Source organism: Ambystoma mexicanum, chromosome 5q (genome assembly GCF_040938575.1).
Source record: "Ambystoma mexicanum isolate Mex_15411 chromosome 5q, UKY_AmexF1_1, whole genome shotgun sequence".
Taxonomy (NCBI): domain Eukaryota; kingdom Metazoa; phylum Chordata; class Amphibia; order Caudata; family Ambystomatidae; genus Ambystoma; species Ambystoma mexicanum.
The window spans coordinates 111,247,375-111,270,536 of NC_090933.1; the positions used below are offsets into that span (position 1 = coordinate 111,247,375).

Genomic DNA, 23,162 nt, shown 5'->3' on the forward strand with positions numbered 1-23,162 from the left:
ACGGAGGCCCTCAAGGACAGCGTATCAACGTCATCGATACAGGACGCAGAAAGATTTTCCGAAGCAGCACAGCTGTGGTGATTACTGTCATAGATATGGAATACGTCGGAGGACCCAAACCCTCGAAAAACTTTTTGCCAAGCTCTTTGTGTCGTAGCAATTATTGATGTTTGATTAAAATCTGCATCCCCATCCATCTCAAGGGTATTGCTACTCATCTTAAAAGAGCTGGTAGTCCCAATTTCAACTGTTTTTATACAATTGTGTCAATATAAAGGTTTGCTACTGTGACCAATTACTTCCCATCAGCATAAATGGACCACCTGTTCCTTTTTCATCAATAAGTGAAACGATTCATGCATCAACAGCTACACTTACGGCCTTGTTCGTTAGTGGTTTCACCATTACTTCAGTGCCACCTTGCTCGTGCTGGTCATCTGCAATTCCAAGTAACCAAATTCAACAGTTATTATATAGGTAAGAGGAATCCATAGCAAGCAGAACACTACTTTAATAAATGCAGATACAAAAAACATTTTTCCATTTTTTGCTGGACAACCAATAAGGTATCTTGATCTAGTTTTTGAAACGATAAATATCAAAATAGGACAATTTCCTTTCTGCAATGTTGCCTCAGTAACCAGAATGTTTTGTCAAACGCATTTAGGAAAAAGTTCTTTTCCGACATTACATTAGTTAAGTTGAACACTAGATCAGCCGCATGGTCAGATGCACATTATATGCGGAGAACAAGGAAATAGCAATTGGCACTGAAATAAAGTAAATGTACAGTATTGCAACAAATAAATTACTTTCTTCAATGTTCTGTTTGATGGATTACTCCTTCCCGACACATATTACTTATATCTTAGAACTACAATATCTCCTCTTCTGACTTCGTATATTTTCTGTCACTGGTAGTGGGGGGGCGCAATACAGCCTCTGCACTGCCTTATAAGTGCCCATGACTCAGATCTGGATGTCATGGGTGGTGAAGATAGATCGCATCAAACTGGGCTCCATGACCTGAGTTCCACCCAGTTTCACCCACACTCAACTGGTGAAGAACCACAGAACTACAAGACTTTACGATCCCACCACAAGGGGGTGGAGATGGTTGCAATGTAGAATTGGTAGGGGTGAAGGACTATGCCATCAAAAATTGCATTACTGAAAAGTAAACAATTTGTGCTTATAATGGATTCTTTCCTCCCACAAATTCCTGGTCTTAGAATGACTCACTAAGAAGTACAGAAATTGGAGGAGGGTGGAGATCGACGAACCATCAGCTACACCACAAACCTTTGGAACACTTCTGGGCAAAGCAAGCTTCCTGAACAAAGAAGCTGTTCATGCAGTAATGCTTGGAGAACATGTGCATGGTCGCCAATTTAGTGGCCTGACAGATCTCATGTTAAGTTATTGGGCATTTGTAAAGCACCTTTCACCATTGGCATGATCTTAACGCAATGTGGGTTGAACGTCCTTGTAAACCGTAAGCAAGGCCAGCAGAGAAAATATGAGTAGTATGCGTGTGCAATTAGTATATGTGCAGCTAGATCAAATTTCGTGTTGGGTAGCTGCATTCTATAGCTAGGAGTACTGTGAAGGTGTGAGAACAGGAATGTGTGTGCAGCTAGGCCGAACTGTCTTGAGGGAAGCTGCATTTTAGCAGAGGTTGTACTGTATGTTAGATTATGTGTGCAGCTAAAATGATTTTATCGTGGGGGATAGCTAAATTCTAAAGATTGCTGAGGTGTGAATGGTGGTGTAGAATTGTGTGAGGCTAGGCTGAAATTGATCATGAGGGATAACCACATTCTATTGTTTTATGGTGCAAAGGAGAGTCAGCATATTGGTAGGTTTGTGAGTATTTGTGCAGTTGGATGAGGTCCTCTGTTCCAGATTACTTCCTGTGAAGTTCCATCCAGTTCAGTGGGAAATAAGAGTACTTCCTAAATACGAGGTTGGTACTCAAAGACATGAAATGTCCAGCGTCAAAACCAAGCTGTTCTATCAATGACAGTGATACCCGCGCTGCAAAACAGAAGTTGCCACGCATCTGGTGGAATGAGCTTCTACTACCATTTCCGCGACCTACAACCGCAACATTACTGGCCAGATCCTAGCATTCCAAAATCTAAAAGGAGAATCTACCTAAACAGGGTCTACTTGGTAACAGCCCCGACAGTCTGAGCACGAGCAAAACTGACAACAGCTTGTCAACTTTCCTGATGTCGCACATCTGAGCGGTATAGTATCCCAGAGCCTGCTTGGGGTCCAGGCATTGACACATCTATCAAAGTTCTCTGAGGGATAGAGATGTACAGGCAGTCAGTCATGCTTGCCATAAAACAGACCACAGACAGCACAGCAGCCACTGGAGCAACCAGGAGCATTAGGAGCATGCATGAGGTTACAAGATGGAGAATGCAGAGAAAGGCAGAGGCCGGGATGTAGGTCTTGGGTTGAAAATGTTGTACCTTCTGAATTATGAGGAGGATGCAGCCCATGTGGGGAAGACATGCCCAAACAGGAGTCCAGAGACTGAAGGATCTTGGATAAAGGGACTATTTTGAACCTGTATTGTGGACGAACGAGGTTGCAAGCCTTGGAACCAAGATGGGCTGAAGGTTTCCATCCATCAGCACCAAAACATAACGGGAGTAAAAAGAAATCCCCCACTGCAGACGTAGGCACAAGTAAAATCTTTGACTTCGGCAGAAGGTGGTTGATTTGTTCCAGGATGAAGGGCATCCAGGAGACAGCAAAAAAGTGCCTTCGTTTGGAGGGGAGGTGCAACAAAGGAAACCATAGCACAGAGAAAAGACTTAAGACTCAGCAGTTTGGCATAATCTGCACCCATGCCCCGACAATTGGTACAATCCCTGCTCAGTGCAGTGAAGAATTTAAGTGGTATTCGACCTGGGGTGGGAGGGTGATGTGGAGGAACAATATTGCCTCTGGCTGCATCTCTACCCAGTCTCTGATGGAGGAACATTCTTCTGACCTATATCAGCGGGGGCTTAATCCTACCTCTGTGGACAAAGGAGGGGAAGTGACAAAAAGAAGGCTGCTTTGCAGAAGGGAAGAGAGGCCTGCTAGTTTGCCAACCCAAAGATATTGGCCTTGCAGAATGACACTTTAAATGTTTTAAAGTGGCGTCTGGTTTGTTGCCAAAAAGACTTGCGCCATTAAAAGACATATCGAGGAGATTTGACTGAACATCTGGGGCAAACTCATGTGTACATCCAGGAATATTTCCAGAGCACAGACCATGAGCCCATTAAGCAGGCTATATAAATTGCAGTCTCCAGACACTTTTGAAGGATCTGCCTCGGCGGCAACATTCCACCACAGATGGGCGTATCTTGCTAGAGCACAAGACACGCTGACAGTCCCACAGTCAGGCTACGAGATGCACTATAGGGCATCAAGAGTTTTGCTCCTCCCGTCTACAGGTAAGGAAGGAAAAGTCCTGACTTAGGACAACCAAGGTCTCTGGCATGGGATAGTACGAAGGAGGCTTAGAGGGAGCAGGGTGGTGCTTTTTGACTGAGTTATTGTCCACTGGCGGGGACAGAGCCAGATGACCCCGACAGGGTTTGTAAGAGGTGGGTTAAAAGGGAGTAGTGCACTGATCTAGAATGTCTGTGAGGTCATAGGGGACCTTGGACACTAAAGAAGCGTTCAAACCCAGAAACTCCAGGCGTTGTTCTTTTGAAGACATAAGGTGGGCTCCACATAAAATGCCTGCATGAATTATAATTCAGGAAAAGAGTACAGGCCGGTGATGTCATGAAAATCAGAAGTGAAGGTAGCAAGAGTCTCACTCATCATAGAATACCTTACGTGAAATCCTTCATATCATTCCCCGCAATTTGCAACAAAACGTTGGCCAATTCATGAGCGTTTGACTTGTAGGCAGAGGCAAACCTCAAGCTTTAGTGGATCTCCACATCACGGCCTGCGCCAAGTATAGAAAAAGCGCTGGTGCCAAAGTTACCTAAGGTTGAGCAATGAAGCATTTAGGAGGGACAGTCTTTGACATAAGTCTAAACCAAGCTGGCAAGACTGCAATTACCAGCCAATGAGGTTCCTCTGCTGGTCTTAAAAGCAACAGCACCAACAGGACTTGGCAAAACCCGAGCATTTTACACCTGAATTCCTTCCACTGTGACAACCTAGAAGGGTACCTAGACCAATGCAGGGGGGGGGATTCCTCCAAGAAGTCAGCTTCCCTGGACCAGAAATGGTAAGACTTCTTGGAGGAAGAAGAATTGTGACTCTTTCTGTCCTTTTTCTAGTCTTTTTGTCGTTATGCACATGGGCGCAAGAATCCTCTTTCTGTGGTTTCTAAACTGGGCATGACATCTCTCGAGGAGAGAAAGGTTTTAATGGTGTTGAGGACTACCTGTAAATCTTCTCCAGGATGGGTCTGGAATGGATTCACATGCTCATGAATATTCCCCGTCAGGCTGGGAATCCTCGGTAAAGAAAAAATCAGTTTCAGTTTAGTTTTTGAACTGTCTTTCTACTAATAACCAATACCTGGTCTCTGGGTCATACTGCCCCCAGCCAATGACTGCCCTCTACCTGAGCCCCCCCTCTGGCAGCCATCTTCAGATTTGGTAGCATGTCAAGTGGCAGTAGGACCAAGAGAAGAGCCGCAGATGGGTTGGAGGGAGGGTTTGCATGTGAATCCATGCCAGACCCATGCTGGAGAACAACAGTTACAGGTAAGTAACTTGTTCCTTCTCCAGCATGGGGTCTGGCATGGATTCACACGCTCATGAATATAAGAATACATAGCAGTACACACATGCACAACCAACAGGAGGTGGAAAAAAGGGTCAACATTAAGCATTACATCAAAACTCAACATTAAGCAGTTCTTAACTCCTCGCCAGGCTCACCTTAAGCAAACCAGCTGCGCAGCACTGCCTGGCCGACTCTAGACTCCTCCCTGGAATACCGGTCGACGCAGTAGAATCTCGTGAAGGTGTGCGTCGACCTCCACGTAGCAGCCCTGCAGATTTCCAGCAGCGGCACACCAGACAAGAACGCCGTGGTAGCAGCGATCACTCTGGTCGAGTGGGCTCTCGGACGGCCGGGCAACGGACTGTTTGCCAACCAATGACAATGCATGATGCAGCCGGAGTGTCATCTGGAAATGGAAGCCTTTGAGAGAGCCTTCCCTTGGTTCACAGGTCCAAAGTTCACAAACCGCTGTGATATCTTCCGAAAACTCTTCGTTCGGTCCATGTACAACTTCAGCGCTCTAGCCACATCCAGCGAGTGCAAAGTCCTCTCGGCCGGAGACGAAGGCGACGGGAAGAAAACAGGTAACACCAAGGGCTTGAGGTGGAAGTCCGAAGGCACCTTGGGCATAATAGAGGGGTGCGTCCTAAGCACCACCCTTGTGTTGTAAAAAGTCAAGTATGGAGGCTTGCAGGATAGGGCCTGGATCTCTCCCACTCGCCGTACGGAGGTGATGGCCACAAGAAACGCAGTCTTCTACGACAGGAATTTCAGCGGCGCCGAATGCAGGGGCTCGAATGGCACCCCATGAGTCTGGTCAGCACCACGTTGAGTTCCCACGCGGGGGCAGGGGCCTTCACCGGCGGGAACGATCGGAACCTTCCCTTCATAAATTCCTTCACCAGGCGATGGGACAACAAGGACGCCCGTCCTGTGGTTCTGGTGTATCAGGAGATCGTGAGCCGGTCCAGCCTTGGCCAGCGACAGTAGGTACGGCAGCACTTGAGGGGCCGTAATCCGTAGAGGGTTAATCTTCTGTGCACGGCACCAGACAGAGAACCTCTTCCACTTATGTCCGTAGCACTTATGAGTTGAGGACGCCCTGGCTTTTGCAAGGACCTCTCTGCAGTCAGCCGGGATATCATACCCTCCAAACTCTAGCTCTGCAGGAGCCAGGCCTGCAAGTTCAGCAACTCCGGGTCGTGATGAAGTATGGTGCCTCCTTCTCTGGAGAGAATATCTGCATCCGTCGGCAGCTTGACTGGTGGGGACGCTGACAAGTTCAGAAGGTCTGGGAACCAGATCTGCCTCGGCCACACCGGTGCGATCAGGATCATCCTGCACCTGGAGCTCTTGAGCTGGTTGACGAGTCGGAGCAGCAACGGCAATGGAGGGAACGCATAAAGGAACAGGCCTTCCCAAGGGAACGAGAAAGCATCGCCCATGCTCCTCGGCTGGGGAAACCTGCTGGTGAACCTCTGGCACTTGGAGTTCGTCGCCGTCGCGAACAGGTAGATCTGGGGTTTTCCCCATTGTCGGAGGAGTCGATCCACTTTATCCTGACGTAGTTCCCACTCGTGGCACGAACGCAGCTCACTGCTGAGTGAGTCGGCGATGGTGTTTTTTATCCCTACCAGATGAAAGGGCACCAGAAACATCCCTTGGGCGACGGCCCAATGCCACAGGCTTCCTTGGAGAGGGCTGGGGAACTGGTTCCTCCCTGCTTCCGGATGTAAAACATCGTGGTGGTGTTGTCAGTGAAAATTCTCACCATCTTGCCCTTGAGGGACAGGAGAAAGGACCTGAGGGCCCAGAACACTGCTCGGAGCTCCAGGATGTTGATGTGGAGCTTCTTCTCCTCTGGGAGCCAAAGGCCTCTTGTGTGAAGATCTCCGGTGTATGCTCCCCACCCTTCCAGGGAGGCATCCGTCGTCACCGTTATCTGGTGGGATGCGGTCTGAAAGTCTGTGCCTGCCGTCAGATGAGCGCGGATGCCCCACCACCGGATCGCTTGTCGGAAGGTCTCGTCGAGCGGAATCCTGTCCTCAAAGCTGCCCGTCGCTTGAATCCAGCGGGAGTCAAGGAACTCAGGCGCACGAGATATATGCAGGAGGACATCATCCCGACGAGGGACTTGATGGACCTCACCCTGGCCACGTCCGTGGCCAGCAGGCGCTGCACCTTGCCCAGGATGGCCTTCGTTCTTTCTTCCGACGGTGAGGCCAGGCGCGCCATTGTGTCGAGCTTTGCTCCCAGAAACAGTGCGACTTGCGACGGGACCAGGTGGGATTTGGGAAAGTTGATGGAGAATCCAAGGTCCGAGAGCAGCTGGACGGTCTTTGCTGTGTGATCCACGGCGAGCTCCCTTGTCCCTGCTCGGATGAGCCAGTCGTCCAGGTAGGGGTAGACGTGGATCCCCTGCAGGCGCAGCCGCGCCGCCACCGCTGCGAGGCACTTGGTGAACACCCTGGGTGCCGACTTCAATCCGAACGGGAGGGCCTTGAACTGGTAGTGTCCTTGGACCACGAACCTGAGGAACTCGGTGACCTTTCAGAATGGGGATGTGGAAGTACGCATCCTCCAAATCCAACGACGACAGGAAATCGTCCTCCTCCAGCTTTTCCAGCACGTGCCTTGATGTATTTGTTCAACCGTTGCAGGTCCAGGATGGGGCGCCATCCTCCTGTCTTCTTTTTTACTAGGAAGTACCTTGAGCATACTCCGGAGCCCCGAAGCCTCTTCGGGACGAGCTCGATGCCACTTTTTCTAAGCAACGCCCTCGCCTCAAAGAGTAGTTGAGGGACGTGATTTTCCTTCCTGACCACAGGTGGAATGCGGGGGCACTTTTTTAGAAATTCAAGGGCGTGCCCCTGGGCCAGGGCGTCCAGCACCCAACGGTCGGTGGAGATTGACTCCCACACGCTGATGAACTTCGTCAGCCGGCCTCCCACCGGGGTGCTTCGGTGGGGGCCCGACCCCGCTGTCGGTTCAATCTTGCTTGGCGGACGCCTTGCCGCCTTCGCCTCCCTGGCGACGACGGCGGGCCTCCCCCGACTTGCTTCGTCCTCTATAGGCTTCCTGCGACGAGGAGCGAGCCGCTTGGCGGTACGTAGAGGAGCCACCGCTGAATCCCTTGGAGGCACCCTGCTTGCCTCCGGCGCTCCGAAAGGACGGCCTCAGTTGTCGGAGAACGCCTAGGGCCCTAGCAGTCTCTGTGTCCGCCTTGATGGCTTGGAGGGACTTATCCACCGTTTTCCCAAACAGGTTGTTCCCGTCGAACGGCATGTCCAGCACCTTGAGGGGGGCGATCTTGAACCATAACTCCCTGTCGTAGCGGCCCACGATCGCGAGGGTGTTGGCCGCCTTAATCGTCGTCCCATTGCATCCAGCTTCTTCCCTTCGCTACCCGGCGGGGAAGTTGACGTTGAGACCGATGCGGCCCCCCCACACTCTCTCCCGCTTTCTTCTTGGCCACCGCTGAGATGACAGAGTCTGGGGTAGGTTGTGCCCTAAGGCACAGAGGGGCCGCCTCGGGACCCCATACTTCCTCTCGTACCGATCCTTCTCGGCAGGCGTCGTAGAAGGGTTCTTGAGAAGGGTGAGACCCTCGTCCCAGATGTCATCCAGCAGAGGCACGGCGAGGACTGACTTCCTCCTGGCCTTGCGCCGTTGGTAAAGGAAACCTTCCTTCTCCTTGGGGCTCAGCTGAAAAAGCTCGGATGCCCTGGCGATCATTGCGTGGAAAGATCCGATCTCATGGGACGGGGAGGCCCGGGAAGGTGATGGGAGCTCCGTCCCGCCGTCGGTACCCGTCGTGGCCATGTCTGTTCCCGTGTCATCACCAGGTACGGGGGACGTGGGTAAAGGCCGAGCAGGCCGCGAGGGCTGCTGAGAAGGCGGGGCTGGGTGGATCCGTCTTCTCTTGTTCGGGGGGCTTCGGGACCGGCTCTGGTTTCTCCGCCGGACCTGGTACCGGGTCCTCTGTCGGTGGTAAGGGCAATCTCGTCCTTATCTCTGAACATAAGGATTGTATCACCAACAAAATGGCCGCCGAGTTATCCTGAGGCTCCGGAAGCGACAGCTGACTAGGACCCTCGCCAGTGCCGCCGTCACTCTCATCGTCACCCTCGTCGAGGCCCTCTAGGACTTCTGCCAACTCCTCCTCGGATGTTGTGTCCGTGTCTACAATGGCCACCGGCCCCCACACTCTTTTTCCGCCGGGGTCTTTTCAATGGGTATGAAAGAGGCTTCCCTCCACGGAGGTAGGGAGACTCTGGGCCCTGAGGTCGCCTCCACTGGTGTAGCCTCCACAGGCTGCGCCAGGGCCGCCGTGTCAGGATTGCCTTCTTGGGTTGCCCTCGTAGTGTAGACGAAGAATTCTACCCTACAATGTAACCCTGTGTCTGGATATAAAATAAACCAGCACCAGGGATCTATTGTTTGGAAGAATGGACCCAAACGGCGCGTGGCAGCAGACTCCCTCGTGTGCGACAGTATGCCAGTTGAAAACAGAAAAGCCTTTTTGTGTCGATGTCACAAGGAGCAGAAATAGCTGTTATAACATACAAGAAAAACAATCCTTAACACTTATACCAGGGACATCAAGAAAAGAAACATGAAAATAGGACAGACACTCTTACCATGGGATTGTTGACAAGAATTCCATGGGCAACCAATGCTCCAGTAAGACCGCCAATGTACAGGGATGTAGGACTATTCCCGCCGGCACGCGTACGCCTAAGGGTCGGCAGTACAATCCCCGACGAAACAAAGACGCTCCTACCTCCGGCCCTGATGGTACCACGGCAGTCTCTATTCCGTACCGGGGAACGGGGAGGAGTAGTGTACCGGCAGTCTTCATGAGGAGCACTGGTCAGGTGGATCCAAAGCGGGAGGTATTCCTAATGTCCAGGCGCGAGGATAAACCAGGTGGATGAAATCGAGAGGCAGTGGCAATCCATAAGACAATCCAGGTCGGTAGTTGAGATAAGTTCCGAAGGCAAAAACATGAGACAAAGGCAAATCCTGGGCGAGGTCCGGTCCGGCAAAAAGTAGCAGTGAGGCAGAACGGGGTTAGTTCCGTAGGAGGGCTGGAAAGAAGACAGGAGCGGGTAAGCAGAAAGCGAGGGGGGATTGCCCCGACAAGAGGTACTCGGAGTGCAAGGTAGTAGGGCCAGACAGGAAAACAGGGGTACAGAGAACAGGGAGACAAGAATTTTCGCAAGGCACGTAGCAGACTCCAAATTCAAAATCAGAAGCAACGAGTTTACTGCAGGCTAGATTTTATCAAGTCGTGATCACATGACCTGTACGTGCGGCGGCCGTGGTGCGGGTCGACGTTGCTGCCCTAATCTCCATGATAACCGCCAATGCAAAAACCCTGGAGGACGAGGTTGTACCGAATTCTTGTGGCCCTGGATTAAGCCTTTAATACGAGGTAACCGAATGGATCGCGACCGCTGATGCAATGTAGCCTGGTACCGTTTTCTGTGAGACGGCGAGGGCGGCGCTAGCCTATTTAGACCCCTGCGGCTCCCGGGCCTATTCCTGACAGTACCCCACCTCAAAGAATGCCTCCCTCTACTGGAAGCCCAAAAATCCCGCAAACAGGCCGGAGCGTGTATATTCTCCAAAGGCTCCCAAGTCCGGTCTTCCGGCACATAACCCTTCCAATCAATAAGAAAGAGGCGGACACCCGGACGGACCTTGGTGTCCACAATCTGCTGAACCTCGTACTCGTCTGAGCCAATAGCAGGCCAGGGACGTTTCGGGGCTAGTAACCGTGAACCCCCTTGAACAGGTTTCAGGAGCGAAACATGGAAGACAGGATGGATTTTCCAAGTGGGGGGACGCTGTAAACGGACAGCCACTGGGTTAATTACTCCAGAGACCATGAAAGGGCCTGAGAACCGAGGCATGAGGGAACTGCGACCAGGTAAGCGCAAATTCCGTGTGGATAACCAGACCTGCATACCTGGGGAGAAAACTGGAGATGCCGAACGATGAACATCCACACGCTGTTTACTAAGCCTTTGAGCCTCCAACAGATGTTTTCTCACTTGGGTATGCAGAACCGTAGGCGACTGGAAACAGGAATTAGCAGCCGGGTTACTGGTTCCAACAGACAAAGGCAATGGCAAGGTACGTGGATGATGTCCATAAAGAGCAAAAAACGGGGTGACCCCTGTGGCAGTATGCAAGGAATTATTATACGCGAATTCAGCCATGGCCAAACAAGATATCCAAGAACCCTGATAATGGAGCAGAAGACAACGTAGGTATTGTTCTAAAGTTGCATTGATTCTCTCCGTTTGCCCGTCAGTCTGAGGGTGATAGGCGCTGGAATACCTGTCTTCTATGCCCAAAGACGTAGTGATAGCCCTCCAAAAACGTGAAGTGAATTGCGACCCCCGATCCGTGACAATGATACTGGGAAGACCAAAACGCCGAAACACATGGGAAATGAACAACTCAGCTAAGGCTGGGGCAGAAGGCAATCCCGAACAGGGTATAAACAGGGTAGACTTCGTCAAATAATCGACAACAACCCAGATGGTATTTTGGCCATCGATTGGAGGTAACTATACAATGAAATCCATAGATATCATAGTCCATGGTAACCTGGGAATGGGCAAGGGATGCAATAACCCCATGGGTTTTGCGTGAGATGATTTGCCCTGAGCACAGACAGCGCAGGTTTTGATGTACTGGGCAGTGTCGGACCTCATGGTAGGCCACCATGCCCATCTCTCTAGTAATTCCATGGTTTTTCTAATCCCCGGGTGAGCAGAAAACTTAGAAACATGGCATCAATTCAATGCCACGGAACGAGTTGTGTCGGTGGGAAGGAACAAGTTACTTACCTGTACCTGTTGTTCTCCAGCATGGGTCTGGCATGGATTCACATGCTCATGAATATTCCCCGTCGTCAGGCTGGGAATCCTCGGTAAAGAAAAAACCAGTATCAGTTTCGTTTCTGATCTGTCTTTCGTAGTAGTAACCAATCACTGGTCTCTGCGTCATACTGACCACAGCCAATGACTGCCCTCTACCTAAGCCCCGCCTCTGGCAGCCATCTTCAGATTTGGAAGCACGTGAAGTGGCAGTATGACCAAGTGAAGAGCCGCAGAGGTGTAGGCGGGAGGGTTCGCATGTGAATCCATGCCAGACCCATGCTGGAGAACAACAGTTACAGGTAAGTAACTTGTTCCTTCTCCAGCATGGGGTCTGGCATGGATTCACATGCTCATGAATAAAGAATACATAGCAGTACACACATGCACAACCACGGGAGGTGGCAAAGGCTCAACATTAAGCATTACATCAAACTCAACATTAAGCAATCTTACCTCCTCACCAGGCTCACCTCAGGCGAACAGGTTGCGCAGCACTGCTTGGCCGACCCTGGACTCCTCCCTGGAATCCCGATCGACGCAGTAGAATTTCGTGAAGGTGTGCGTCGACCTCCACGTAGCAGCCCTGCATATGTCCAGCAGGGGCACACCAGATAGGAACGCCGTGGTAGCTGCGATCGCTCTGGTGGAATGGGCTCTCGGACGGCCAGGCAGCGGTCGGTTTGCCAACCGATGAGAGTACATGATACAGCCGGAGAGCCATCTGGAAATGGAAGCCTTCGAGAGAGCCTTCCCCTGATTGACAGGTCCAAAGTTCACAAAGAGTTGTGACGTCTTCCGAAAACACTTAGTGCGGTCCACGTAGAACTTCAGCGCTCTAGCCACATCCAGCGAGTGCAAAGTCCTCTCAGCCGGCGACGAAGGCGACGGGAAGAACACAGGCAACACCAAGGGTTCGTTGAGATGGAAGTCCGACGGTACCTTGGGCATGAAGGAGGGGTGCGTCCTGAGCAATACCCTCGTGTCGTGAAAAGTCAAGTACGGGGCCTTGCAGGAAAGGGCCTGGATCTCTCCCACCCATCGTGCGGAGGTGATGGCCACAAGAAACGCTGTTTTCCATGACAGAAATTTCAACGGGGCCGAGTGCAGAGGCTCGAACGGAGGTCCCATGAGCTTGGTCAGCACCACGTTGAGCTCCCACGCCGGGGCCGGAGCCTTCACCGGCGGGAACGATCTGAACAGTCCCTTCAGGAACTCTTTCACCAGACGATGAGACCACAAGGAGGTCCGCCACGTGGTTCTGGTGTATCGGGAGATCGCAGCAAGATGAATCTTGATGGACACGTGTGCCAGTCCAGCTTTGGCCAGCGTCAGTAGGTACGGCAGTACCTGAGGAGCCGTAATCCTTAGAGGGTTAATCTTCTGTGCGTGGCACCAGACAGAGAACCTCTTCCATTTGTGTCCGTAGCATTTAAGAGTCGAGGACGCCCTGGCCTTTGCAAGAACCTCTCTGCAGTCGGCCGGTATGTCGTATCCTCCAAACTCTAGCGCTGCAGGAGCCAGGCCTGCAAGTTCAGCGATTTCGGGTCGTGGTGGAGGATGGCGCCTCCTTCCCTGGAGAGTAGATCCGCGTCCACCGGCAGCTTGATTGGCGGGGATGTTGACAAGTCCAGAAGGTCCGGGAACCATATCTGCCTCGGCCGGCACCGTGACCTCTTGAGCTGGTTGACGAGCCGGGTTAGCAGTGGCAAAGGAGGGAACGCGTAGAGGAACAGGCCCTCCCAGGGGAACGAGAAAGCATCGCCCATGCTCCTCGCCTGGGGAAACCTGCTGGCGAACCTCCGGCACTTGGAGTTCGTCGCCGTCGCGAACAGGTCGATCTGGGGTGTGCCCCACCGTCGGAAGAGGCGATCCATAAGATCCTGGCGTAGTTCCCACTCGTGGCACGAGCGCAGCTCCCTGCTGAGTGAGTCGGCGATGGTGTTTTTTATCCCTGCCAGATGAAACGGCACCAGAAACATCCTTTGGGCGAAGGCCCAATGCCACAGGTCCTGCGCCTCCTTGGCCAGTGCTGGGGACCTGGTTCCGCCCTGTTTCCTGATGTAAAACATGGTGGTGGTGTTGTCGGTGAAGATCCTCACCACCTTGCCCTTGAGGGACGGAAGGAAGGACCTAGGGCCCAGAACACTTCACGGAGCTCCAGGACATTGATATGGAGGGACTTCTCCGTCGGGAGCCAAAGGCCTCTAGCGTGCAGCTTTTTGGTGTGCGCTCCCCACCCTTCCAGGGAGGCATCCGTGGTCACTGTCTCCTGGTGGTCTGGGGTCTGGAAGTCCATGCCCGCCGTCAGATGCGCGCGGGTGCCCCACCACCGGACCGCTCGGCGGAAACTCTCGTCGAGTGTGATCCTCTCCTCGAAGCCGCCCGTCGTTTGGATCCAGCGCGCGTCCAGGAACTCCTGCAACGGGCGCATCCGGAGCCTGCACATGGGAATGAGGTAGATGCAAGAAGACATCATTCCGAGGAGGGACTTGATGGACCTCACCTTGGCCGCGTCGGAAGCCAACATCCGCTGTACCTTGCCCAGGATGGACCTGGTCCTTTCCTCCGACGGGGAGGCCAGAAGGGACACTGTGTCGAGCTTTGCTCCCAGAAACAGTGCGTTTTGCGCGGGTACCAGGTGGGACTTGGCGTAGTTCACGGATTATACCAGGTCCGTGAGAAGTTGGACGGTCTTTGCCGTGTGCTCCACGGCGAGCTCCCTCGTCTTGGCTCGGATGAGCCAGTCGTCCAGGTAGGGGTAGACGTGGATCCCCTCGCGGCGCAGCTGCGCCGCCACCGGTGCAAGGCATGGTGAATACCCTCGGTGCCGACCGTAGTCCGAAGGGGAGGGCTTTGAACTGGTAGTGACGCCCTTGGACCACAAACCTGAGGAATTTTCGGTGCCCCTTTAGGATGGGAATATGGAAGTAGGCATCCTCCAAATCCAACGAAGACAGGAAGTCTCCTTTCTCCAGCTGACCCAGGACGTGCTGGAGGGTGACCATCCGGAACTTCTGCGCCTTGATGAATTTGTTCAGACGTCGCAGGTCTAGGATGGGGCGCCATCCTCCCGTCTTCTTCTTCACGAGGAAGTATCTCGAGTAAACTCCGGAGCCCCGAAGCCTCTTTGGGACGAGTTCGATGGTGCCCTTCCTGAGCATCGCCCTTACCTCCAGGAGAAGCTGAGGGACATGAAGCTCTTTCCTGGCCACTGGGGGGACGCGCGGGCACCTTCTTTGAAACTCGAGCACGTGGCCCCGGGCTAAGGCGTCCAGCACCCAACGGTCTGTGGAGATGGACTCCCACACGCCGACGAAGCTCGCCAGCCGGCCTCCCACCGGGGTGCATCGGTGGGGGCCCGACCCCACGGTCGGTTCAATCCTGTTTCGACGAGGCTTTGCCGCCTTGACCTCCTTGGCGACGACGGCGGGGTCCGCCAGACTTGCCTCGTCCTCTGTAGGCCTCCTGAGACGAGGAGCGGGCCGCTTGACGGTAGGTGGAGAAACTGCCGCCGGAACCTTTGGAGGCGCCCTTGCCTCCGCTGCTCCGAAAGGGCGTCCGTCGTTGCTGCAGAACCCCAAGGGCCCGGGCCGTCTCAGTGTCCGCTCTAATGGCCTGAAGGGAATCGTCCACTGTTTTCCCAAACAGGTTGTTCCCATCGAACGGCATGTCCAGGACTCTGGTCTGTACGTCTTGATGAAAGTCCGTAGCCTTGAGCCATCCACGCCACCTAAGGCACACGCCGTTGCCCAACTGGCGAAACCCAGTTTCGGCGATGTCCGTCGCAATAGTGATGGCGTGGTCCGACGCCACCTCACCTTCCTGTAGGATCTCCAGGGCATCCGCCCTCTTGTCGTCCGGTAGGAAGTCCAGCAGGGGAGCCAGTTTGTACCATAGCTCCCTGTCGTAGCGGGCCACGATAGCCAAGGGGTTGGCCGCTTTAATCGTCGTCGCTGCAGACGAGAGGACCCTGCGTCCCATAGTGTCCAATTTCTTTCCCTCGCCGTCCGGTGGGGAAGTCGATGTGGGGGCCGCAGCCCCCCCGCTTTCTTCCTGGCCGCCGCCGAGATGACAGAGTCCGGGGTAGGCTGCGCCCGGAGGCACAGGGGGGCCGCGTCCGGGTCCCGGTACTTCTTCTTGTACCGGTCTCTTCTAGCTGGCGTAGTGGAAGGGTTCTTGAGGAGGGCGAGGCCCTCATCCCAAATGTCGTCCAGTAGAGGCACCGCGAGGACCGTCTTCCTCTTGGCCTCGCGCCGTTGATAAAGGAATCCTTCCTTTTTCTTCTCCTCAGGGCAGAGTTGGAAAAGCTCGGATGCCCTGGCGATCATGGAGTGGAACGAACCAATCTCTTCAGGCGGAGAAGCCCTGGTGGGAGGTCACGACGGTAGATCCTCGTCGTATACCTCGTCGTCCGTACCCGTCGCTGCCGTGTCAGTCCCCGTATCATCCCCTCGTGTGGACGGGGAGGAGGGCTGGACGGTGCGCGACGGCTGAAAAGGAGGTGGAGGATGAATCCTTCTTTTCTTGGGTGGGGGAACGCCAGAAGGTCCCGGTTCAGGATCCCCCGACGGGAGAGGTTCCTCCGTCGGCAACGGTAGTCTCGTCCTTATCTCTGAGCATAAGGACTGTATAGCCAACAAAATGGCCGCCGAGTTGTCTTGCGGCGCTGGCAGAGGGGAATCCGACGGGCGATCAGGAGCCCCGTCGGCACCCTCGACGATGTCGTCGTCACCTGCGTCGGGATCCATCCCGACGGGCCGGTCTTCTTCCACGCCAAGGCCGTGGCTTAAGACCTCGATCAGCTCTTCCTCCGAGGTTGAAGCCGAATCTACGACGACGCCCTGCCCCCCCCCTTTTTCTTCCCCGCCGGGGATTTCACGGGGGTCCTATCGATGGGCACAAAAGAGGACTCCCTCCTCCGAGGTGGCAGGGAGACTGAGCCCCGAGGTCGCCACCACTGGTGTAGCCTCCACAGGCTGAGCCAGGGTCGCCGCGACAGTATCGATAGAGGGCTTGTCCGGATGGATTAAGGCCTTCACCACCTTAGGTGCGCTCACCGCCTTATCCTTGAGGGGGGGAGACACTGCCTCGCTCCCCCTCCGATGGGGCCTTCGAGCTTGACCGGGGCCTCTCCAGGAGCTTTGCCGGGTGCTCACCCTTCCTCTTACCCGACCCAGAGCGTTGGCTCGTGGTTGAAGGTGCCGGGGAGGGTGCGCCCTGCCTGGCGCCCGTAGAGCCCGACCGTTCGGCGCTCCCGGTGCCAGCGGACTCGCGGTGCTTGGCCTTGTGTTGGACCCCCGTCGCCGGGGCGTCCTCAAAGGTCTTAGAAGACCGCTCGGATTTCTTCCTCTTCTTCTCGCCTGACGGGCTCTTCCCTTCCAGCCAGTTGGCGAGAAGTTGATGGCGGTCCTTCATGGTCCGCTCCGACATATTGCCGCAAAACGCACAGTCCTTCTCCACGTGCGTCTTGTCCTCATGTAAGCAGTAGAGACAAAAGGAGTGTTCGTCCTCCTTAAAGACGTTCTGCAGCTGGCATCCAGGGCAGACCCTGAACAGCTTTCCGGGCGTCGAGCTTCCGTTCTCCTGGGCCATGTCCGGGCCTGAGAAGCTTCTGGAGTCCTCCAAAGCTTAGCTCGACGAAATCTTCACCCTTGAGGGGCGCAGACGAATCCGACACGGGTCCCCGTTGAGCGGATGGAGAGTCGGTGGAGCTTGAGGCTCTTTTGACCGAAAAAACGAAGTTTTTGAGCAAAAAACGTGAAAAAATAGCACTAACGCTCGAGAGCAATAGCACGAGGATCCCAGCACATGAACGTGCGGTAAAAATCTGAAGATGGCTGCCAGAGGCGGGGCTTAGGTAGAGGGCAGTCATTGGCTGTGGTCAGTATGACGCAGAGACCAGTGATTGGTTACTACTACGAAAGACAGATCAGAAACGAAACTGATACTGGTTTTTTCTTTACCGAGGATTCCCAGCCTGACGACGGGGAATATTCATGAGCATGTGAATCCATGCCAGACCACATGCTGGAGAAGATACAGTTTTTCTTGAAGATAGGGTAGCATATTCATGACCCTGATTTTCCCATCCTTAATGACCTGTGGGTGTTGCTTAACCCAGTTCTCCAGGAGAGCCCTTAACATAGGATCGACCGTACAACCACAAATTACCTGAGTAGAGAGTAATACTGGAATAGGAACCGGTTTTGATACGTCGGTTCCCGGAATATGTGATAGAGCGTCTGCCTTGGTGTTACAAGAACCCGGCCGATAAGTGATTGTGAAATACAAAGCAGAAAAGAACTGCGGGCTAGTCTGGCCGTGGTACATTTCACAGAGCGAATGGCAACTAGATTGCGATGATCAGTGTATACCTGGACAGGGAGCTGGGTACCAAGCAAATGATGCCTCCAGACGGTGAACGCGTCTTTTACGGCCAAGAGTTCTCGCTCAGTGATAGTATAATTCCGTTCATGAACGGAGAGTTTCCTGGAGTGTTAGGCAACAGGATGTAAGGCCGTAGAGTCACGACAAGCTTGTGATAGAACGGCTCCTACTGCCGTATCAGAGGCATCCGCCTCGACCACAAACTGCTGAAGTGGGTTAGGATGTTGGAGTAGTGGGGCCATAGTGAAAGCTACTTTGAGGGAATCAAAAGCGTCTTGAGCCTTTTGATCCCAAGCAAAAACCTTTTTGTTGCTAGTCAAGGACGTCAATGGAGCGACGATTTCAGAGAATGATCGGACAAAGCGCCGGTAAAAATTGGCAAAACCCAAGAACGATTCTAACGTTTTAGATCTTTTGGAACCGGCCAATCCAAAACTGCTTTTACTTTGTTTCTACACATCTGTATTCCATGGTCTGTTATGCCATACCCAAGGAATTCCACAGATTTCACGTGAAAGATGCATTTTTCTCGTTTAGCATACAGGGAATGCTCCCTCAACCTTTGTAAAACTTGACGAACATGTTGTACAAGGTTTTCATAGGAGTCTGAATATATGAGAATATCCTCAAGATACAGAACAGGAAATCGATCACTCATATCTCTGAATATGTCGTTAACGAAATGTTGAAATGTAGCCGGAGCGTTACACAACCCAAAAGGCATTACGCAATATTCAAAAAGACCATACTTGGTCTTAAAAGCTGTTTTTCATTCGTCCCCATCCCTTATTCTGACTAAATTGTAAGCCCCTCGTAGGTCTAGTTTGGTAAAGATCTTAGAAGACCCGAGTTGGTCAAGAAGGACAGATATTAGGGGAATTGGATATTGATTTCTGATGGTAATGGCGTTAAGAGCACGATAGTCTATACATGGCCCGAGATCCCCTTCCTTTTTGGGTACAAAAAACATCCGAGAAGCAGCCGGTGAACGTGAGTGACGGATAAATCCATTTTTCAGGGATTTATCGATATATTCCTTTAGAATGCCCTCCTCCTTTTGCGTCAATGAGTAAATACGACCTACAGGTATTTTGGCCCCAGGAATCAGATCAATAGGACAATCATATGGCCTATGAGGAGAGAGAATGTCAGCTCCTTTTGCATCAAATACATCCCCAAAGGCAGCATATTCTTCGGGTAATGGTGTAGTAACAATGGCTCCGATAGTGGAAACGCCATGCAACAATGGTCGACACAGATTTTTTGACTCGGAATTCGAGGAAAACATGAGGACTCGCAATAGTCGGACACAAATTCCAGTTCCCCGGAGTTCCAATCTACCACCGGATTGTGACGTCTCAGCCAGGGTAGACCCAAGATTAGTCGATATTGTGGTGCAGCGATCAAATCGAAACTAATAGTCTCTTCATGACCTTGGCAGGTGGTTAGCACCAAATCCACCGTTTGTTCCGTGACTAATCCAGAAAGCAGTATCGAACCATCCACAGTATTAACCATTTCTGGTTGTGACTTGGTAACTACTGGAATGCCTAGTTTCTTAGAAAACGCCTCATCAACATAATTACCGGTGGCTCCAGAATCCAAAACCGCATCAATAAACCATTCCTGGTCCGAGTCAAGGGCGCAACGGGTAGGAACAAGGAAAGGTCTCTTAGTCATGGAGTCAAGGAACGGTGAGCTCGGCAGAGTGACTCCCTCTACTGCTGGGCTTTGGCGTTTCCCTGACGCTTGGGCTTGTTAGTGCAGCTTTTTAACAGATGTTCTGATGAACCACAATAGAAGCAAAGATTGTTCTTCTTTCGGATCTCCCTTTCTTCAGGAGTTAAAGGACCCCGGATAGCCCCAATCTGCATGGGTTCCGGTCCCCCCTGAACGGGAACTGGAGGTAACATAGCCAAGGGTGTAGAAGCCCTTTTCTCTCCTTTCCTTTCGGCTCTCCTTGAGTCAATCTGAAGAACCATATCTAAGAGTTCCGGAAAGGTTGTGGGTACAATAGGTACCGTAGACAAGGTATCTTTCAGGGAGTCGGATAATCCATGATAGAACATAGAGGCCTTCTTGTCCTCAGGCCACCCGGTTTCAGCCACGAGTTCATTAAACCGGGCCAAATATGCCAACAACGGGGAATCGCCCTGATGTAGCTTCAAAAGTTCAATATCAGTTGCTTGGGTCTTGTACCGGGTATCAAATACCCGACTCATTTCCGCAATCAAAGCATCACAGTCGAACAACAATGGACTACCCTGTTCAAGTAAAGGGTTAGCCCATGATGCAGCAGTCCCTCCAAGAGGAGACAAGAGAAAAGCCGCCTTGGTTTTGGAATCAGGAAACGAGGCAGGTCTACATAAAAAATGCAGACAACACTGATTCAAGAAGGTACGATAAGTACGGGGGTCTCCAGTGAACCTTTCTGGTTGGGCTAGAGGGAAATGAGCTGTCATAAACACAGGACCTGCTTCCTGTCCAGACCCAGCCATTCCTGAACCTGAGGGGACCATGGGGTCGACTACAGGAGGGGCGGTAGAAACCATTCCTGCCTGTATCTCATTGATGCGCTGTTGGGTAGCGGTATGAGCTGCAGTCATATCCGCCCTTAAATCAGTAACCATTTGCATAATCTGGGTCAGAGCATCATTTGGGTCCATGGGGGTGTTTTATTAGGCTTCTGATTATGTCAGGATTGCCTTCTTGGGTTGCCCTCGTAGTGTAGACGAAGAATTCTACCCTACAATGTAACCCTGTGTCTGGATATAAAATAAACCAGCATCAGGGATCTATTGTTTGGAAGAATGGACCCAAACGGCGCATGGCAGCAGACTCCCTCGTGTGCGACAGTATGCCAGTTGAAAACAGAAAAGCCTTTTTGTGTCGACGTCACAAGGAGCAGAAGAACAAGTCACTTTTTACCTTGTAACGTTCTTTCGACGGGATGTTCCTCCGACGTATTCCTCATCTTAGATATCTCCTTCCAGCTCTGCTGGCCTCGGAACATTTTTTCTCTCTCTAGAGGGCGCTGCGCGTCGACGTCCTCCGAGTCGATGTCCCTCGACAGCCGCCGTATCGACGTCGAAGTCATCCTGCCTATAAAGGCCGCGCGCAACGTCCGTTGCTCAGTTCCGTTTTGTAGCCCACAATAATACTTTCTGGACTAAACTAATCACCCTGAAGGAGCGTAAGCTGCAACAACAAGGGTAGTAGAACTGTGGGGATGGATGGGAGGGTCGATGAGGAATACGTCGGAGGAACATCCCCGTCGAAAGAACGTTACAAGGTAAGAAGTAACTTGTTCTTCGAAGGGATTGTGTCCTCCGACGTATTCCTCATCTTAGATAGGCTCCCATAGCAGTATTCTATTATCGGAGGAGGGAGTACTGACTTCACGCTGTCTTCTATTGATGAATAGAATGCAGAACAGCCCTTCCAAACCTAGTCTCTTGACTGGAGGAGGAATCCAAATTGTAAAAACGTGTAAAGGTATGGACAGACGACCATGTAGCGGCCGCACAGATGTCTTTAACCGGCACGCCTCTTTTGAGGGCCGATGAAGCTGCAATACCTCTGGTCGAATGAGCCCTAAGGTTTTGAGGGGGCTCTTTCCCTGCCAGTTTATAACATTCCAGAATGGCTAGAATGATCCATCTGGAAATGGTCTGCTTAGTTATTGGTAACCCCAGCTTGTGACCTGCGTAACCTACAAACAGCTGGTCTGCCTGTTTTATCCTGGCTAGTCTACTGATGTAAAAACTTAAAGCCCTCCTAGGGTCTAGCCTGTGTAACCTCTCTTCCTCTTTCCCCGGGTGAGGAGGAGGATAGAAAGATGGTAGGGTAATCTTCTCAGTGATATGTAATTCAGAAACCACCTTTGGGAGGAAATTAGGCTTCACTTGCAGGACAACTTTGTCTTTGTGAAATATTGTGTGAGGGGGTTTACAAGAAAGAGCTTGTAATTCGCTCACCCTTCTAGCAGATGTAAGTGCTATTAATAAAACAGTTTTAAGGGTAAGGAATCTTAACAAACAAGAATGGAGAGGTTCGAAAGGTGTGCCCATCAGGAAAGTTAGTACTAAGTTTAAATCCCATAGGGGAACTTGGAATGGTCTTGGGGGATAAACATTGGTTAACCCCTTTAGAAACTGAATTACCAAGGGTAATTTGAAATAGGATGGTTCTTCCGCAGTACGCTTAAAGATGGATAGCGCTGCGAGATAGCCCTTAATGGTGCCAACTTGAAGGCCTGAATTTGCCAAATATAGTAGGAAGGACAAAACCATTGGTGTACCACATGAAAAAGGGTCGATATTCTGTTCTCTACACCAGCTGCAAAATCTGTTCCAACGGCAGCGGTATAAAGACTTTGTTGCTGGCCTCCTTGCCGAAAGCAACACCTCCATAACATCAGGGAGGTCCCAATCCTTGTACCTCAGCCTTTCAGAAGCCAAGCGTGAAGGTTGAGGGTTTTGATGTCTGGATGGAGAACCTGACCTCCCTTCTGTGAGAGTAGGTTCTCTCTGAGTGGAAGTCGAATTGCAGGGCAAATGGACAAGTCTAGAAGGTCCGGGTACCACGTTCTCCTGGCCCAATCCGGGGCAATTAGGATCATGGTTCGCCGGAATCTACTTAACCTCCTGATCATTTGAGGAATGACAGGGACCGGTGGGAACGCGTACAGAAGCGGAAACTCCCAGTCCACTATGAACGCGTCTCCCAGAGCTCCTCTCGGGGGAAATCCCCTTGAGCAGAACAGGTCGCATTTCCTGTTTAGGCTGGTGGCGAACAGATCTACCTGAGGGGTTCCCCAAAAGGCGAAGATCTCTTGAAGGACTTTCTGAGCTAGCTCCCACTCGTGGGAGACTGTGTTCTGCCTGCTCAGAGCGTCCGCTGTCAAGTTCTTCTCTCCGGCTAGGTGAACTGCCGATAGAGAGATTCCTTCTTGGATTGCCCAAAACCAGAGCTGCATCGCCTCTCTGCACCGGGGTAGCGATCCTACGCCTCCTCTTTTGTTGAGGTAATGCATGGCCACCGTGTTGTCCGTCATTATCAGGACGTTCTTCCCTTGTACAGATGGCAGGAACGCCTTCAGCGCAAGTCTGATGGCTC

At 52.2% G+C, this 23,162-nt stretch overlaps 1 protein-coding gene across 2 annotated transcripts in view; it reads right to left on the reverse strand.

Annotated features, from left to right (window-relative positions):
- The window catches only part of HJURP (Holliday junction recognition protein), a 967,877-nt gene that overhangs the window by 452,942 nt on the left and 491,773 nt on the right, over nucleotides 1–23,162 (reverse strand). For both annotated transcript variants that reach the window (XM_069620625.1, XM_069620626.1), the window contains exon 12: nucleotides 379–437. In XM_069620625.1, the coding sequence (XP_069476726.1) occupies nucleotides 379–437 (59 nt within the window). The remainder of the gene's footprint in view (nucleotides 1–378; nucleotides 438–23,162) is intronic.